General features: G+C 42.4%; 1 protein-coding gene across 4 annotated transcripts in view; it reads left to right on the forward strand.

The window, feature by feature from the left end:
• The window catches only part of LOC140726968 (dicarboxylate carrier UCP2-like), a 41,434-nt gene extending 22,055 nt beyond the window's left edge, over window positions 1-19,379 (forward strand). For all 4 annotated transcript variants that reach the window (XM_073044030.1, XM_073044031.1, XM_073044027.1 and 1 more), the window contains 5 exons: window positions 8,257-8,464; window positions 10,260-10,457; window positions 12,045-12,146; window positions 12,230-12,410; window positions 17,810-19,379. In XM_073044030.1, the coding sequence (XP_072900131.1) occupies window positions 8,257-8,464; window positions 10,260-10,457; window positions 12,045-12,146; window positions 12,230-12,410; window positions 17,810-17,921 (801 nt within the window). In that variant the 3' untranslated portion in view covers window positions 17,922-19,379. The remainder of the gene's footprint in view (window positions 1-8,256; window positions 8,465-10,259; window positions 10,458-12,044; window positions 12,147-12,229; window positions 12,411-17,809) is intronic.
• The last annotated feature ends 1,310 nt before the right edge of the window (window positions 19,380-20,689 follow it).

Raw genomic sequence — 20,689 nt, forward strand, 5'->3', positions numbered from 1 at the left:
TTAGAGAGACAGAGGATGAGAGGTGACCTGATAGAGGTGTATAAGATGATGAGAGGCATTGATCGTGTGGATAGTCAGAGGCTTTTTCCCAGGGCTGAAATGGTTGCCAGAAGTGGACACAAGTTTAAGGTGCTAGGGAGTAGGTACAGAGGAGATGTCAGGGGTAAGTTTTTTTACGCAGAGAGTGGTGAGTGCATGGAATGGGCTGCCGGCAACAGTGGTGGAGGCGGATACGATAGGGTCTTTTAAGAGACTTTTGGATAGGTACATGGAGCTTAGAAAAATAGGGGAAGTCTACTAATTTCTAAGGTAGGGACATGCTTGGCACAACTTTGTGGGCCGAAGGGCCTATATTGTTCTGTAGGTTTTCTATGTTTCTAGGGGACATCCTGTGAGCAGAATGAACCAACATTAAATGAGCTATCTCGCCTAATCTGCTGAAAGAATTCAGTGGGTCAAGCAGAATCTGGTTTTGGTTGAAACTCAATGTTGACTTTTCCTTTCTTCCACGAATGCTGTTCGACCTGCTGAATTCCTTCAGCAGATTTCTTGTTGCTCCAGACTCCAGCATCTGCAGTGTCCAAGCTGTATCTCAGTTTTGACTACTTTTAATTACAGTTTCCTTTGGTAGATGCCTTAGTTTGGTATGTTCCTAAATTCAGCATTTGATAAACTCAGTTTTGGATGTTCCCTAGCATGAGAAAAATGCACACAGTATGGTATAAACATAAGAGATTCTGCAGATGCTGGAAATCCAGAGCAACTCATGCACAAAGATGGAGGAACTCAGCAGGTCAGGCAGCATCTATGGAGAGCAATAGTGTCTATATTTGGTCATTAGGGTCTCTGCCCGAAACGTTGACTCTTTATTCCTTTCCACTGACCTGCTGAATTCCTCCAGCAGTTTGTGCATGTAGTATAGTACGCTGTACTTCCCTTTCCAGAGGGACAGCTTTGCACCCTTTAAGATGTTGGAAGAACATGTCGGAGGATGTTGCTCACTGAGTTACAGCTTCGAATGAAATGTTGGTGATCTACTTTGTTGGTCTTTCGTGTCCTATAGTTCGCAACGTTTCACTTAAAGTTGCACTGACGATGTTGCCTAGCTGGGTAGTGAAACATCTGCAAACCAACAAGCCACTCAGCAACAGTGCTGCACCCTCTCTTCATCACGCTTAGTTTTTTCACTAATGTTATGTGAATGATGGTGTGAGGATGAAGGCTGCTTCCCTCCCCCAGGTCAGCGAGTCCCCCCACAGGAACGGTGGGCTCAGAGGTCTGTATGTGCACGAGGCAAGAGGGCAGTTGGCCCCTTGGGTAGATGAGTTGGCAATTCTGAAGTCTGAGGTTTGGAGTTCAGGGTTTTGTCCTCGGCCCTGGAGTTGAGGGTCCTCTTGTTGGGTTGATACCCAGGATCGAAGCCTGAAGACCCATTGGAAGTCTGGAAGCTGAGGCCCAGTGGCCAATGCCCTGGGTCTGTGGGTCCGTTGGGCAAGTCAAAGGCCAAATGTCTGCAAGTCCAGTGGAGGCCAGAGGCCTGGATGTGGCCTGTCTTGGGACTGGAGGACTGCATATTTGTGAGTGGGTGGGTAGGAGGGAGGAAAGGGGCCATTGTCGTTTTATTGTTTTTGCTCAACGTTGTGGACATAGTTTGTTGGTGCTGGAATGTGCAGGAACACTTGCAGGCTGACCCCAGCACATCGTTCGATTGTGTTGGTGGCTAGCGCAAATGCCACACTTCCATTGTACAGTTCATAGAACACTACAGGCCCTTTGGCTCACAATGTTGTGCTGACTTTTTAAACATTAAAATCAATCTAACTCTTCCCTCCGATACAGCCCTCCAATTTTTTTTTATCATCCATGTACCTATCTGAGTTCCTTAATGCCCATAATGTATCTACTTCTAACACCACCCTTGGTAGTGTCTACCTCTGATATCCCGTCGATACTTTTCTCCAATCACCATAAAATTATGTCCTGGTATTAGCTCTTTTCTGCCATGGGTGTGGGGATGGTGGAAGAGTCACTGGCTGTCCACTTGTATTGTACACCTCTATCAGGTTACCTCTCTGGAATAGACATAGAACAACACAGCACAAAAACGGGTCCTTTGGCCCATCTCATTTGTGACAAGCTATTAATCTGTCCAGTCCAGGGGTTCCCAACCTTTTTATGTCATGGACCAATACCATTAAGCAAGGTGTCCATAGACCCCAGGTTGGGAACCCCTGGCCATAGCCCCATCAACATGCACCCAGACCTTAGTCCTTCATGCCCCTCCCATCCATGTACCTATCCAAATTTCTCTTAAATGTTGAAATTGAACCTGTATTCACCATTGTCTCTGGCAGCTCGTTCCACACACTGCTTTCAGTGAAGAAGTTTCCCCTTGCATTCCCCTTAAACATTTAACCTTTCACCCTTAACTCATGACTTCTAGTTCTAGTCTCATCAACCTCAGTGTTAAAAGCCTGCTTGCATTACCCTATCTATACTCATAATTGTGTATAAAACTATCAATTTTCCCCTCATTCTCCTGTGCTCCAGGGTATAAAACCCTGACCTATTCAACATTTCCCTTTAACTCGGGTCCTTACACCCTTGTAAATTCTCTCTTCATGCATTCAATCTCATCCTCAATGTTTCAATATACACGTGATACATAAATGAACCAGAATTTGTCTGAACAAGGAAGTGGTCTGACTATTTATCTGCAGTATTTTGGTAAGACTCTAGGTTTCAGTGTGTTGCTAAGACAAGGACTGGTTTGTTTAAGTGGGAATTTTTTTTCTCTTTCACTTCCTATGAAGATCGAAGTTGTTGGTTTCCTTTAAGTGTTAGATGACTGTTGATCTGCAAGGAGTTTTGTACATCGCTGTGTGTGCATTTCCATGGGAGACTGAAGGAAAACTGGCCTGTCCGGGCGCCATTTGCTGTCTTCTCCTGACCCTAATCATGTTGAAATTGAGATGGTCACTGCCCTTTCTTTACACAGAATAATCTTTGTCTTGAGGGCTGAAGAAAAATTAGGTATGGAAGTATTTTGGTTCCTATTTCTGTTGTCAACAGCTAATACTGGATCATCATCTTGTGGCTAATATTTGGGACCCTTTAGAAAAGCATCACAGTACATGCTCTTCAGCAGAATACCTGGGTAGGCCTAGTGAGTGAATGGAATTCCTTGGCACAGTTTGCAGAAAAGTGGGCATCTATTTTGGTGACGGAAGGATGGTGACACTTGGAGACTGCCCAGCACAATCATCGACGATTTGTTTCTACGCAAAATGATGCACTTCGCTACGTTTCAATGTACAAAAAGTCTAACTTTATCTTTCTCTCCAGTGACGCTTAGCTTGGAAATTGGACCAATACAGTTTGGAGTTCTCATTGATAGGATGGTAATTTTTTTTAAATCACCATCACTGCATTCACATCAAATTGGAATTAAACCTTGTACCATGCAGATTCATGAATCTCAGGGTTGTATGTGGTGATACACATTATATGTATTTTGATAATAAATTTACTTTGAATTTTTCATACTCCAAACTAATTACCCAAAATGAATCTACTCTTCCATGTAACTTGCAAACTCTCTACAACAGCGGTTCCCAACCTTTTCCATGCCCCACACCCCTAGGAAATGTTTGATTAATGTTTGCACCCCTTACAAAAGTAATATAACATTTGAAGATTAAGAAGTCTAATTTCTAATTTTTGAACCACAAATTGAACCACATACAATACTGCAGGTGAACAAATTGAACTTTAAAAAATAAGCTTTTAACTCAGTGCATAAAATGCAAATATAAAATGAGTAATTAGATTCTAATTTATTCAGAAAAAATTGTAAACAGTAAAATCAATCCCGATTGTGAACGTAAAATTCAATGACTTCTTTGCTCCTGCTTCTCATTCATGATTTTGTCAAAACGTGGAACTTTCTTGCTGACTGTGATCCAGGTCTGCCTGTGGATTCAGGTGATTCCTAGATTTTGTCTTGACTGACAAAAGAGAACTGAATCCAGATTCACACAAGTATGTTGTTGTAAATGGAATGAGGACACGGAGTGCTTTTCCACCAAGTCTTGGGAACATATCCAGTGCTGCACACCAAAACTCCTCCAAAGTCTTGCTTTCAAATTGCATTTCAAGAGCTCGATTTGTCTGCAAATCAGTAAGATCTTCCTTCAGCTCTTCATCATCTGACATTTTCTCCAAATTGTAGGAATATGGATTCATGATCCATTCTTCTGAAATCTTCAGGTCTCCGGCAGCAAAATATCCATCAAACGATTCTGACAGCATTTCCAAATGAGCCACAATTTCTTCATGCACAGTAGGAGTTATGGATCCAGCATCATCAACCATCTCTTCTAGTGAAGGAAAGTTTGAGAGACTGCCACTTTCCATCCTTCGACGCCAAAGACATAACTTTTCTTTGAAGGCATTCAACTTTTCACAAGCCTTCAATATGTTTATCCCTTTTCCTTGAAGAGAAACACTCAGGTCATTCATACGAGTAAAAATGTCAGCTAAGTAAGCCAGCATTTGGGTGAATTCCTGTGATTCCATTGCCCCAACCAGATCACATTCACGGTCCTCCAGAAAAACTTTGATTTCTTCCCGCATTTCAAAGAAGCAGGTTAAAGCTTGTCCTCGTGACGACCAACGGACTTCTGTGTGGAAAAGCAAAACTGAATGCTCACTTCCCAGATCCTCACAAAATGATTTGAAGATGCGATGATTCAAAGCACGTCCCCTGATCCAGTTGATGATCTTCACATAAGTATCAAGGACTTTCTTCAAATTTGGAGGCAATGTTATTGATGCCAAAGCATGCCGATGAAGAAAACAATGGGTAACTTGCAAGTCTGGAATCTCCTTTTTCATCAATGCAGAAAAGCCAGATTTATTTCCAAGCATTGCAGGTGCCCCGTCAGTGCACACAGAACCAATGACTTTGATATCTAAATCATGTTTGGCAAAGAAGTCTTTCACCAGCTGCATCACATCCTTTGCAGTTATGTTTGTTTTCAGATCTTTACAAAACAGGAAATCTTCCTTCACAGCACCATCATTGACATACCTCACTAATGTGATGAGTGGACTACAACTGGAGACATCAGTTGACTCATCCAACTGAATAGAGATTTCAAGAGGGCTAGCTCTGACATCTGAGATGTCTTAGTCCAAAATATCTTCACTCAAATCACTGATTCGGTTGTGAATGACTTTATTTGATAGGGGCACCTGTTCAAATTTTTTTCTTGCTTCCTTGCCCAGGATAATTGTTGCCATTTCCAGTGCACATGGCTTGATGAGATCTTCTGCAATTGTATGGGGCTTCTTGGATTTGGCCACTTTATATGCCACTTGGTATGAAGCAAGAAGTAGTGGTTTTTCAACAGAAACAAAACCTAATTTTGGAAGAGTTCCTTGTGAATCAAAATGAGCTGTTTTGATTTTCAATGACCCAACATCATATCCTTCAACATCAGCTCCACCATGCTTGTTCTTGAAGTGCTCTTGAAGCTTGGATGGCTTCAGATTTGAGTTGGAAAACACAACGCTACAAAGAATGCACTGGGGTTTTTGCAAGCCATCATTTCCTGTTGTGCAAGTGAAACCAAAGTACACATAGTCATCATTCCATTTCCTTCTTTTTGACATGATGAAGGGTTAAGGGTAAAGAGAAAAATATGAGCTAATATGAGAAAAACTATCTGACTAAATCAGGGATGACCACGTTACTCAACCAGACACGCCTATAGCAAAGTATCGTGAGAAATATGCTTTTGAATATTATATAATGATATTATCTGCGGTTACGCCAAGATAAATCGTCAGGTGGAAATGCTACGGGGACGCGACGTGACTTTTTAGGCTACTCTCTACTGAATTTACACACCTATTTCCGATGATTACCGGAGATATGAACTCCCATCACGATTCAAAGTTCTCGGTGCTAAGCATGATACCTCCTCAACTAACACAATTTAAAATTATCAATGATTTAAGAAAAAAACCTTTTACAAGGAAAAAAACCTTTGAAATTCAAAAACTTCTTTAATCCATTGAGACAAATACGAATTAATGACTTCAGCTGCTTTTTATCAAAATGTGGCTATATAAAATATTATAATTGAATAATTTACCTACTGTCTGCGGGTTTGGTTTTAACGCGAAGTCGTTGCTCGATGGTTGATTCGGGATGTATAAAGATTTTGGCATTATGAGATGATTTTTAACTCTGAGATGTAACCTAGCTAACACTGATGAGACTCCTCAACTCTGAGGTGTAACTCCCAGGTAACACTGATGGAATCCTCAATGCTGACTCAGGCAGTGGGAGACTGGAGTGTGCTTGGGAGAAACGTTACTACCACTTCTCAAGGCACACTGGCAGCTGGCTGAGTGATGATCGTGACTCGTCACTCAGGGACACAAGCCACTCTTTGTCGCACCCCCTGAAATTCCATCTCGCACCCCCTGGGGGTGCGGGCACCCCAGGTTGGGAACCCCTGCTCTACAAGATCTGTGTTAAATCTGCCAGCAAGCAGTTTATAATTGGTGCATTTTGGTGACACTTGGATCATTGCAGGTCATTCAACTTTGCAGTGACTGACTGCAGCCTTCTCTGCATTTGATGCCAGCTTAATGTATTATAATGTGAACCCATCTATTGTCAAGCATTTGCCCAGCATTGCTCCAGCAAGGAAACATTGAAGGAATGGCAGTACATGCTGTGTGAGATCTGTTTCTAGTGAGGTTACTGCATTTGTCTTGCAACAGAAGATATTAGTGATGTTTATGTTTATGTTGATGTTTAGCACTGACTTTGGATCTGCAAGAGCTGAACAAATCTTAGTAAGGCTGTGTGAACTGAAGAGGAAAGGAATTGCAATGCTCTCCAAATTGAGCAATGAATTTTGGCTTGGGGCTGGTTGACAGGAGAACGTCCGCTCTCCTTTTCCAACATGTTACGAACGCTGTTGTTGGCAGCTTGCCTGTGATCTGCAGGGGAATTGGAATAGGTGGGAAAAACATTTCTCTACAGCCTCTGCAACAGAAAAGTACCAGCTGTGTGATGCCACCATAGAAATGTCTTTGGAAACTTGGGGCCTCTATTTTATGCAACACATCTCTAATAGTTTCCATGGGAAATGCCTGGTTTTTCTCTTTTTAGACCTGGTTTATTATTGTTCTGCTAGGCTATGGTGTCTAATTTTACTTTATGCACCTCTTCATATTTGGCAGTCCTTAATTCTTTTATCAACCTATTTGTAAACTTGCTGAATCAAGTTCAGAAAACATCAATGGTAAGTTTGCAGGCCCAATGCTTGAAGGGAGGAGCACATGATACATTCAAGATATTAGAAACTTCGAACTTCTGCCTCTTCAGAAACTCAATTTGGAACTTCTTAATGATGTTAACGGTGTATTAGTGTTTAGAGCAGAGTGCCCAAATTGCACTTGAGCTGGCGGGAGGTTAATTAATATTTTAAAATTGATAATGAGATGTTTTGGATATTGACTGGATGTTAGGAAATAGTCTGGAGCTAATGAGCAAAAATAATTTCAATCCAGTCAAACATTAGAGAAAATATTTATTTTTTTCCCCATCGCCCATCGAATTTGTACTGATTCTTGGCCATTCCTGCTTGCCTGTAACTTGTTCTCTTGTACCTTAATCTATGAATTTTGAAAAAGAATTGCCATTGTTGTTGGCTCGTAGAGTAAGGGAGCAATGGAAGCAAGCCAATTCATCCATGCTGACCATGGTGGCCACCAAGCTAGTTCCATTTGCCCAATCTGGCCCAAATCCCTCTAAACCCTCTTATCCATGTACTTGTCCACATATAAAAGTTCTCGTACCGATGTGAACGAACAATCCCATTTTTAAAGTCCAACACTGGTGCATCATGGAGAATATCAGGATCTGGCTTCAAGCAAGTTTCATGTGAAATGTGGTAGGAAATCTGGCCCTCTCCTCATAATATCACATGCACCATGGCTCTAAACTGGAAGCTTGAATTCATTTACAACTAACTATCAAGTTATGAATAAATACTGCACATCATCATTTTTCTATTAATAATTGTATTTATTATCTTGGTAGACTGAAATGTACCCCAAGAGTGATGGGTGGTTTGCAGCTAAATTTGTAACGGATTAAGTGATTGTACAAGATGCTAATAAGTAACATGAACAATTATTCAGTCAAAATGAAATAATCTTTATAATCCACAGATTCAAGGAGAATCCAGATCTGTGCAGAGTGTGACTTCTGTGAAGTATAGAGGGGTCTTTGGTACCATAGCTACAATTGTGAGGACTGAAGGAGTGAGAAGTCTCTACAATGGTTTAGTGGCTGGTCTTCATCGTCAGATGAGTTTCTCTTCTGTTCGCATTGGGCTTTATGATTCTGTTAAACTCTTCTACTCCAATGGATCTGACAGTAAGTATGCACTGAACTGGTAAATTGGTGTATTAATATCAAGTACTGGGGTACAGTGAAAAGGATTGCTTTGCCTGCCGTCTATAGTGTCTAGATTAATGTTGCAAAACAAAATTAGTTCATGAATAATAGATTTCAGGGAGACCCAGTGATTAAATGGCTGGGATATTTGGGAAGTTGCTCAGTTGTTGGGAGGGAGGAAAATGAAGGAAAAAGTTTCTAAAATTGTACATAAAAACGTATAATGCAATTTTGCGATAGTGCAATTTTAAAGGAAGAGATCTGGGGCTACACGGACATTTTCTGGGGAGGAAAGGAAAATTGGAGGGGCAGTTAGACAAATGTTTTCAACATAACAATGGTGAGATGCACAATGCGGTACAACACAATGATGGAGATTCACTTGGAGCATTATAGGCTGTACTGGTTGCCCAGCTGTGGGAAGGATGTCCATAGGCCGGAAAGGGCCTAGAAAAGCTCCCATGAGGGTGATACTGGATAGGCTGGGACTCTTTTCCATGGGGAATCAAAGGCTGAGGGATGACCTTGCAGAAAGATCTTACAAAATCATGAGGGTGTAGGTATAATAAATGGTCCATCTTCTCACAGTAGACTAGACTATAAGACATAGATTTAAAGGGGGTCTGTGAGGCAAGTCTTTGCACACGGAGGGTGATCAATATGTCAAACAAGTGGCCAGAGGAAATGGTAGAAGTGGGCACAATTACAAAGATTTAAAAGATCATGGATAGGAAAGCTTCAGTGGGACATGGGCTAAGTGCAGGCAAATGGAGCTAGCTTGAGTAGGCAGTTTGGTTGGTATGGACAAGTTGGGCTGAAGGTTACGATTTTGAATCCAAAAGCAACAGTGTCATGGTTAATGTTTGTAAATCACATCTACAGTCCATTTCTGGGAGGCTTACATATGAGGAAAGATATTGAAATTTATATTGATATTGAATTTAAATTGATATTGAATATTGAAGATATTGAAATATAGTACTGTACCTCTGATGGGAATAAGACAATTATAGCAGGTGAACCAATAATGGAATTTTCTAATATTTGAATAAACAGGCATATGCAGATCTGAGATGACTGATAAGAATTTAGAAGAAGATGAGCTGTATTTTTATTCAGCTCTTTGTGTATCCGCTTCCTGAAATGCAAACACAGATCTCTCTCATACAAAATAGAATTAAAATTGTACTGAAAAGGGAAAAATATACAGGGCTACAGAGAAGTAGGATTATTTGTTTCTATCAGTTGAAAATGGGTGTTGTTCCATAGGACTCAGAAATTCTCTGTCACTCTGGAACACTCCCCTATGTCTGCTCTGTTTTCAATGCCCAATTCCCTTTTCTCACAATCGATCTAGTTGAATATTGGTTCCAACAACTTCAGCCTCAGCCTTTGAGCATAGAATGAGGAATCATCTGATAGAAATGTATGGAATCATGGGGTGGGGGGTATAGATAGGGTCAATGTACAGTTTTCTTGTCGGGGCATAGGTGTAAGGGAGAGTCTTAATAGGAACCTGAGGGGCAACTGTTTCACCCAAAGGGTGATCAGAATATGGAATGAGCTGCCAGAGGAAGGAGATGACTGGTAATTTAACATTTAAGAGATACTTGGCCAAGTATATGAATAGGAAAGGTTGAGAAGGATGTGGGACAAATATGGGCAAAGGGGGATAGCTCAGATGGCATGGACCAGAGGGGCTGAAGGACCTGTTTCTTGACTCAACTCTGCCACCATAAAGCTGGTATTGAGAATTTGTAAATTTTTCATCCAGCTATCTCCATCGGATGTCGCCTGCTTGCTGGATGTACAACAGGAGCCATGGCAGTCACCTTGGCACAGCCTACCGATGTGGTGAAAGTCAGGTTTCAAGCACAAGCAAACCTCACTGGTATGACTAAACGCTACAGCGGGACATTGAATGCTTACAGAACAATTGCCAAAGAAGAAGGATTCAAAGGATTATGGAAAGGTCTGTGAAATTCTCATTCCGTAGTAATGAAATGTTTTAATCAACTAACCAGCTCACATTTGACAGCTATCAATGGCATGTAGAAAAGTGGGAACTCCTGGGGCCCATTACTGGTGCAGAAAAGGATTATCAACATGGTCCTTAAATTGAACAATATTCCCCTTTTTGAAATGAAATTTTGGTGTGCCCTCTCCCAGAAGAAAACACAAATGTAGATGAGATGTTTATTACTGATTTAGATAAGGTAGTAAAATGGATCAGAATATTTGCAGATGACACTAAAATTGAGGGAGTAGTGGACAGAGGATGGCTATCAAAGCTTGTAGTGTGATCTCTACTACCTGGAAAAAAGGGCTGAAAATTTGCAGAAGGATTTTAATGCGGACAAGTGTGAGGCGTTGCATTTTGGAAGGACAAACCAGGGTAGGTCTTTCACAGTGAGTGGTAGGGCACTGAGGAACATGGTAGAACAGGGACATCTGGGAATACAGGTCCATAATTCCTTTAGAGTGGCATCACGGGTAAATGGGGTTGGAAAGAGCTTTTGGCACATTGGTCTTAATCAGGGCATTGAGTACAGGAGTTGGGATGTTATATGAAGTTGTTTAAGATGTTGGAGAGGCCAAATTTAGAGTATTGTGTGCCGTTCCAGTTGCCTACCTACAGGAAAGGTATTAATAAACTTGAAAGAGTACAGAAAAATGTACAGGGATTTTGCTGGGACTTGAGAACCTGAGTTGTAGGGAAAGGTTGAATAGGTTAGGACTTTATTTCCTAGAGTGTAAGAGAAATGGGTGAGATTTGATAAATACATACAAAATTGAGGTGTGTACTGTATACAGGGTGAATGCATGCAGGCTTTTTCCCTGAGGTTGGGTGAGACTAGAACAAGAGGTTATATGCAAAAGGTAAAATAATTAAGTGGGATCTGAGGGGGAACTTCACTCAGGGTGGTATGAATATGGAGTGACCTGGGTTCAACTGTAATGTTTAAGAGAAGTTTGGATAGGTACATGGATGAGAGAGGTACAGAGGATTATGGTCTGGGTGCAGGTGTACAGGACTTAGCAGAAGACCGCGTCTGCATGTACTAGATGAGCCAAAAAGGCTTTTTCTGTGCTGTAGCATTCTATGACTATAAAATATGTAGGCTGATGAAGATGTTAGGACATGTCATGGATTGAATACAAAATCTTCTAATTTATACTTTACTGCTTTTAGATGCTCATCCAGAAATGGACACATTTCCTTATAAAGCATGTGTTGATCTCTTTTATCAGTTTTGCAGGACCATTGTTTAATTCAATATACAAAACAAAGAGTACAGTTCAATATACAGTCTCGTACTTCCTTCCCCATTCTAATGTTTGCTCTGAACCTCTTGAGCATGTCAGTGTGCTTTCATGCATTGAGTTGCTCCCACATGATTGGCCAATTAGATATTGCATTAACAAACAGGTGTACCTAATAAAGTGGCCATTGAGTTTACGCGTTGACTAGACTTGACAATAAGGACTTTCTGTCTATATTGAAAGAGGCTGCTTCAAAGGGATTTTCCACTTTCTTTAAAGTGTTTTTTTTTTACAGGTGCTTTGCCAAATATTGCTCGTAATTCCATTGTGAATTGTGCAGAACTGGTCACTTATGACTTGTTCAAGGATGCAATCTTAAGATATAATCTCATGACTGGTAAGTGATGCACCATTAGTGATTCTAAAAGACTATACTATTTTTAGCTGAGGCAAAGTAGTGATTTGATATTTTATTTGCAGATAACCTTCCTTGCCACTTCTGTTCTGGTTTTGCTGCTGGGTTCTGCACAACCATTGTTGCTTCACCCGTTGATGTTGTGAAGACGCGATACATGAACTCTACCCCTGGCCAGTACAGCAGTGCTATTAATTGTTCCTTCACCATGCTGCGAAAGGAGGGCTTGACAGCTTTTTATAAAGGGTAACCATTCTATTCCATAAGCATAGGGAGAGTTTGGCGAGACTGGACTCTTGTGTTAATTTTTCTATTTGTTTTCCCATTGATTTGTAGAGATTTATAAGGTGGAACACTACAGCACAGAAGCAGGCTCTTGAGTGCACCTAGTCCATGCTGAACTACTATTCTGCCTAGTCCCATTGACCTGAACTTCGATCATAGCCCTCCATTCTTTCAGTTCTCCAAACTTCTTTTAAATGTTGAAATTGAACCTGTATCCACCACTTCTGCTGGCAGCTCATTCTACAAATTCACTATCTTCTGACTGAAGGTGTTCCCCTTAAACATTTCACCTTTCACCCTTAACCTATGACCTCTAGTTCCGGTCTCATCCAACATTATTACTCTTGCTCTGCACAGTAACAGCTGGTTAAAAAGAGCGCATGGTGCAGTGGCACTATTGCACCATCCTCATCGTTTTTCTTCAGCTGTAGGGTCCTTTGTATTCTACACATTACTCTTTGTATCCTTGCTCCTTATGGGTCAACCACACCTCAGCTAATGGTCAATGGGTTTACTTTCTTAGATAGCAGGTTTCCTGTTTGAAACCTGACACCATTCACCTGTCATCACTGATCTTGTATTACCAACTTTGTCGTCCAAATTCTTGCATTTTGCTTTTGACACTTTTTTTTATTCTCCCTCCCCCTAATTTGTCTCCTCGATAGTTTGCCAGGTAATTGGAACCCTTTTGTGATATCGGATTACCTGACAAAATTGCCATCAATTAAATCTGTCTTCCTGTTTGGGTTGAACCAGATCTTCTCTTGAAACCTGAAATAGGCTAATGGCCTAATGATGATTTTTGTGCCATTTTTTGATGCTTACTACTCCATTTCTGTGCTTGCTGGTCCTGGGTTTCTGCTACTTCTTCACACTGACCTTTCATCCTTCCTCCTTCCCCTACCAGTCCCACCCAATCTATGAACTGCAGTATCACTGCACTGATACATTCTAGAACACTACAACACTAGAACACTACAGCACAGTACAGGCCCTTCAGCCCTCCATGTTGTGCCAACCCCTATATTCCTTTAAAAAAAGTACTTAACTCACACTATCCTGTAATTCTCTATTTTTCTTTTATCCATGTGCCTGTCCAAGAGACTCTTAAATACCCCTAATGTTTTAGCCTCCACCACCATCCCTGACAAGTCATTCCAGGCACCCACAACCCTCTGTGTAAAAAAACCAAACAAACAAACAAAACAAACAAAAAAATACTTACCCCTGATGTTTCCCCTAAACTTCCCTCCTTTAACGTTGTACATATGCCTTCTGGTGTTTGTTATTCGTGCCCTGGGAAACAGGTACTGACTATCCACCCTACCTATGCGTCTCATAATCTTGTAGACTTCTATCAAGTCCCCTCTCATCCTTCTACGCTCCAAAGAGAAAAGTCCCAGCTCTGCTAACCTTGCCTCATAAGACTTGTTTTCCAATCCAGGCAACTTCCTGGTAAATCTCCTCTGCACCCTCTCCATAGCTTCCACATCCTTCTTATAATGAACTGAACACAATATTCTAAGTGTGGTCTCACCAGAGATTTGTAGAGTTGTTACATGACCTCTCTACTCTTGAACTCAATCTCCCTGTTAATGAAGCCTAGCATCCCATAGGCCTTCTTAACTATCCTATTAACCTGTGCAGTGACTTTGAGGGATGCATGGATTTGAACCCCAAGGTCCCTCTGTTCATCCACACTCTTAAGTAACCGACCATTAACCCTGTACTCAGCCTTCTGGTTTGACCTTCCTAAATGCATCACCTCACACTTATCCGGATTGAATGCCATCTGCCACTTTACTGCCCAACTCTGCATCCTGTCTATATCCTCTTGTAACCTTTGACACCTACAGCTCCATCCACAACTCCTCCAATCTTCGTGTCATCCGCAAACTTACTCACCCATCCTTCCGCCTCTTCATCTAGATCATTTATAAAAATCACAAAGAACAGTGGTCCCAGGACAGATCCTTGCAGCACTCCACTAGTCATCGACCTCCAGGCAGAATACTTTCCTTCCACTACTACCCTCTGCTTTCTTCCTGTAAGCCAATTTTTTATCCAAACAGCCAAGGTTCCACTGATCCCATGCCTCATGACTTTCTGGATGAGTCTCTCGTGGGGGACCTTGTCAAATGCCTTGCTAAAATCCATGTAGACAACATCTACCACCCTACCCTCATCAATTTCTTTTGTTACCCCTTCAAAAAACTCATTTAGGCTTGTGAGGCACGACCTTCCCTTCACAAGGTCATTTTGACTACCCTTGAGTAGACTGTACTTTTCCAAATGCTTGTAGATTCTATCCTTAAGAATCCTTTCCAATAGTTTGTAGACTCACTGGTCTATAGTTCCCAGGATTCTCCCTATTACCTTTTTTAAACAAGGTAACTATATTTGCCATTCTCCAGTCCTCCGGCATCTCCCCTGCAGCCAAAGAGGATTCAAAGATCATAGGTAATACTCTGGCCATCTCTTCTCTCAATTCCCACAACAACCTGGGGTGTATCATATCCGGCCCTGGGGACTTATCAATCTTGATGTTTTTAAGAAGATCCAACTCTTTTTCTTCCTTAATCTCCACATTGTCCAGCACACAGGCCTGTTGTATTTCGACCTCACCCTGATCAAGGTCCTTTTCGCTTGTGAATACTGAAGCAAAGTATTTATTTAGGACCTCCCCAACCTCCTCCGCCTCCAGGCACACGTTGCCTTCTTTATCCTTCAGCGGCCCCAGCTTCATTCTTGTCATCCTTCTGTTCTTCACATACGCATAGAACACCCTGGGTTTCTCCTTCATCCTACATGCCAAGGCCTTCTCATGCCCCCTTCGAGCTCTCCTAAGTCCTTTCTTAAGCTCCTTCCTGGCTACCCTATATTTCTCATGAGGCCCCCCTGCTTCCTGCTTCTTATATCTAACATATGCTTCCTTCTTCCTCTGGACGAGTTGCCTCACGTGTTTCGTCAGCCACAGTTCCCTTTTCCTACCATTTTTTCCTTGTCTCAGTGGGACAAACCTATCCTGAACCCAGCACAAGTGGTCCCTAAACTTCCTCCACATTACTTCTGTGCTTTCACCCTTGAACATCTGTTTCCAGTTTACTGCCTCATCCCTTCATAGTTAGCCCTTCCCCAGTTAAGCACTTTCCCATTTTGTCTGTTTTTATCCTTTTCCATAGCTATGCTGAAGCTAAGGGAGTTGTGGTCACTCTCACCAAAATGCTCCCCCACCAATACATCTGTCACCTGACCAGGTTCATTACCCAGAACCAGATCCAGTATGGCCTCTCCTCTCGTCGGCCGGTCCACATACTGTGTCAGGAATCCTTCTTGAACACCCCTGACAAATTCAGCCCCATCTATCCCCCTTGCAGTCAGGAGGTGCCAGTCAATATGAGGGAAGTTGAAATCACCCATAACTACAATCCTGTATTTCCTGCACTATTCTAAAATCTGCCTGCTTATCTGCTCCTCAGTGTCCCGAGGGCTATTTGGGGGCCTATAGACTACTCCCAGCACAGTGATTGATCCCTTCCCATTTCTGACTTCCACCCAGACCGACTCAGTGGATACTCCCTCTGCAGCGTCCTCCCTTTCTATAGCCGTGATAATATCCCCAACCAGTAATGCTACTCCCCCCACCCCCTTTTCTACCTCCCATCCTATTCCCTTTAAAACACCTAAACCCTGGTACCTGCATCAGCCGATCCTGCCCTTCCTCCAGCAAAGTTTCAGTAATGGCCACAACATTGTAGTTCCACGTACTGATCCATGCTCTAAGTTCATCCCCTTTATTCCTAATACTCCTAGCATTGAAACAGACACATTTCAACCTCTCTAACTGGCCACATTTATGTCTTGTCCCCCGCCTGTCCTTCCTCACCAACTCAGAGCATCATGTCCTTGTCCTTCACTCAGATTCTGATTCCCATCCCCCTGCCAAACTAGTTTAAACCCTCCCCAACAGCTCTAGCAAACCAGCCTGCCAGGATATTGGTCCCTTTCCAGTTCAGGTGCAGCCTGTCCTTTTTGTACAGGTCGGAACTTCCCCAGAAGAGATCCCAATGATCCAGAAATCTGAACCCCTGCCCCCTGCACCAACTCTTCAGCCACGCATTCATCTGCCATAACTTCCTGTTCCTACCCTCTCTGTCTCATAGCACAGGCAGCAATCCTAAGATTACCACCCATGAGGTCCTGCTTTTTAACTTCTTTCCTAACTCCCTATATTCCTTCCTCAAGACCTCATCCCTACTCCTATCTATGTCATTGGTCCTCACGTGGACCACAACATCTGGCTGCTCACCCTCTCTCCTGAGAATACTGAGAACTCGATCCGAGATATCATGGACCCTGGCACTGGAGAGGCAACAGACCATCCGGGATTCTCGATCTCTCTCACAGAACCTCTTATCTGTCCCCCTAACTATCGAATCCCCTATTACTACTGCTCTCCTCTTTTCCCTCCTTCCTTTCTGAGCTGAGGATCCAGTCTCGGTGCCAGAGACATGACCACTACAACATGTCCCTGGTAGGTTGTCCCCACCAACAGTATCCAAAACGGTATACTTATTGTTGATGGGAACGGCCACAGGGGTGCTCTGTTCTTCCTGTCTATTCCCCTTCCCTCTCCTGACATTCACCCAGTTACCTGTCTCCTGACTTTTAGGGGTGACTGTCCCCCTGAAACTCTATTACTGCCACTGCCTCCTGAATGATCTGAAGTTCATTCAGCTCCAGCTCCAGTTCCCTAACTCAGTTTGTCAGGAGCTACAGCTGGATGCACCTTTTTCAGGTGTAGTAATCAGAGACGATTGTGCTGTCTCCGACTTCCCACATCCTACAATCGGAGCACTGGACTGCCTTATATACTGCCTCCATTACCAACTCCTAAGTTAATTAAATTAATAAAAGAAACTTACCTGGCCTTACCTCACTGGGAGCAATCTCGTCCTCCACCTCTTCTCACCAAAACCTCTTGAGCCAAAGCCTCAAAGCTCCACTCCTTCACTGGCCCACTCACTCACTGGCTGCTCTGTTCTGCTTGTTCATCTCTATTGTGCCTTGCATTGGCTCTACACATAGTATTCTTGCCAGCTGCTTCTTCAATGCACTGAATTGTCTGATTTAGTATCACAAAAGCAAACAAACTAAATTTGAGGATTTAACATAAGTAAACAGTGAGGCTTGATAGCAAATCTATTATGTCGTAACAAGATTAATCTGTGCAGGGAGAAATGTAGACCATTCTAACTTCCATAACTACTGACAGTTTAATTTTACAGGTGCTTGTTTATAAGGGAGACTATTCTCAATCACTTAAGATAATTCTAAATTTATTATTTCATTTTCGACAGGTTCATGCCCTCCTTCCTGAGGCTGGGCTCATGGAATGTGGTGATGTTTGTCTCCTATGAACAGCTGAAACGTGCACTGATGTTGGCCAAGCAGTCCTGGGAATCTCTTTGATACATTCTATATATGGTGACAGATAGTGTATATATACCGAATTCCTTTAAATAATGTATGAATTTTGTGGACATGGATCTTTTAAAGGATTTGTGTTATGATGCTGTTGCAGGTCAACAGTAATGTACCATAATCATGTAACTTATAAATTCTTTGAACCAAGAGCCTGTGATTTTTTAAAATATATATGGTGAATAAAGATGATTTCTGTTATCTATTATGGAATGGTGAAGCAAAATTAATGATTAATCTCAGATGTACAGCGTAGTTCCAGGGCCTCTTTGACCCATGTCTAGGCCCTACTCATTCAACAACCTGGCCAGATGCCTCTTAAATGTTGCCTCTACCATCTCCTCTGGCAGCTTTTTTCCAGGTACAACTACCTTGTCTATGTCAAGTGGGTGAATTACTCATCGGATCCCTTTAAACCTCCTTCCTCTTGTCTTAAACATATTCCCCTCTAGTTTTATTAGATGCTCCTACCATGGGAAACAGACAATTGCTATCTACTGTCTCTTATAATTTTAATATAGCTTTATCATAAAATCTGTCATACTCCATTGCTCCAAGTAGACCTTGCTTATCCAATCTTCTGATGTGTTATGAGTGACGGACAGACCTGATGGACAATGGGGTGCAGAGTTAGCCATCCCCCCCCCCCCCCCGAGAACTACGAACTATTGCTGTTGCTATGCTGCTCATGAGAGAGAGAGATAAAGCCCAGGCAAGAACATTTGCTACAGATAAGAGGGGGAGAGAGACTGTTGATTTACTGTATTATGACTCTTCCTGAATTATTTACCTTCTACTACAAGGACTGTACTTTGCTCATTAACATTCCTCAGGAGATAGCAGGAGTGGCCTGATCTGATGGACATGGTCATTCAGAGTTGATGGATAGCTGAGACCCCATGAGTGGGGATAAAAGACAGGTCTGGAGAGACACCCTTCAGACACACCAGTGGACACTGACTGAGTGTTGGGAACCCACAGAAAGGTGGGGGCTTCGGAGACCGAACCAGGAGATCGGTCAGTAAAGCTCACAGTGTTACAGCAGGGCTGGTGGGGACTTGTGTGTGTGTCCGCTCATGCCAGAGTGATGAGTCCACCACAGAAGAACGGTCTAGCTGAAGACCAGAGGGGTCATAACTGAATGACCACAACGATACGACGGATTAAGAAAGCCACAAAAAGGTTTGCATGCTGCAACTCGCACGCTCCCTCTCTCTCCAACGATTTCAATACAACAACCATAACCACCTCAGCATTTATGAACTGCACTCTATACTTTCCTATGACAATTCATTTACCCCTAGACATCGATAGAGCTTGTTTATTATTGCTTATTATTATTCCTAAACTTTTAGGTTTATTACTGCTAACTTGTTTTACATGTATATTTGCATTTTTGATATTGTATTGTGTAGTTTACTAATAAACACCTTTAGTTTGGTACCACCAGACTCCAACGGATTCTTCTTTCTCTGCTGGTCAGACACCCAGTTACGGGGTATGTAACAGATGGTAACTAAGGACCTCCAATTAGGCGACACCCTTGAGAATCTTTTCTGCATCTTGTTTATTTCAATCACAACCTTCCAAGACTCCAAGTGCAGCCTACCCAATAGTTTGTACACACTGTCTTGATTGATGAAGGCAAGAATGCCATATATAAACAAAAGTCTGCAGATGCTGGAAATCCAAAGCAACACAATGCTGGAGGAACTCAGCAGGTAATGCAGCATCTCTGGACGTTTTGGGCGGAGACCCTTCAGGACTGAAAAGGTGGGGGAGGGGGGGGGAAAGACTCCTGAATAAAAAAAAATAGGGGCAGGGGAAGAAGGATAACTAGAAGGTGATGAGAGAAGCCAGGTGGACAGGAAAGATTAAAGGACTGGAGAAGGAATTTGATAGGGGAGGGGAGTGGACCATAGGAGAAAGTGAAGGAAGAAAGGACCCAAGTGGTGTTAGGCAGCTGAGAAGAGATAAGAGACTAGAGTGGAGAATAGAAGAGTGAAGGGGAAGGAAAAATTATTTTTTACTGGTGGAGGCATGGACTGACATGTTGGAATGGGAATTGGAATTACAATGTTTGGCCCACTGGGAAGTTCTGCTTTTGGTGGATGAAGCGGAGGTACTCAACAAAGCGGTTGCCTAATTTATGCTGGATTTCACTGATGTAGAGGAGGCTGCATCGGGAGCACTGCACACAACAGGCAACCCCAGCAGATTTGCAGGTGAAGTGTTGCCCCACCTAGAAAGAATGTTTGGGCCATATGATTTCCTCGTCACCCTGTCTGTGTGTTCCCACTTTCAGAGAACTAGCTATTTGTACCCCAAGATCTCTTTGTTCAACAACGCTCTCCCAGGCCTTGCCACACACGATGCAAGTCCTGCCCTGGTTTAACTTTGCTGAAAGCATCACTTCACATTCGTCTGAGATAAATTCCATCTGCCATTCACTTGTCCACTGTCCCAGTTGACCTTTATACAATTGTAACCTTGGACCTGCTTCACTGTCCATTATACCACCAATTTTGATGTTATCTGAAAACCTACTAATCATTCTACTTGCAGTTTTATCCAAATCATTGATATATATGACAGACAAGACACTTAGTCATCAATCTGGTACACCATTGGTTTTGGGCCTTCAATCTGGAAAAACAGTCCTCCACTACCACCCTCTGCCTCCTATCACCAAGTCTACTTTGTATCCAGTTGGCTAGCTCATCCTGGATCCCACGTGGTAGGGTGGTCCAGAAGGT

Source organism: Hemitrygon akajei, chromosome 4 (genome assembly GCF_048418815.1).
Source record: "Hemitrygon akajei chromosome 4, sHemAka1.3, whole genome shotgun sequence".
In the NCBI taxonomy this organism is placed as follows: domain Eukaryota; kingdom Metazoa; phylum Chordata; class Chondrichthyes; order Myliobatiformes; family Dasyatidae; genus Hemitrygon; species Hemitrygon akajei.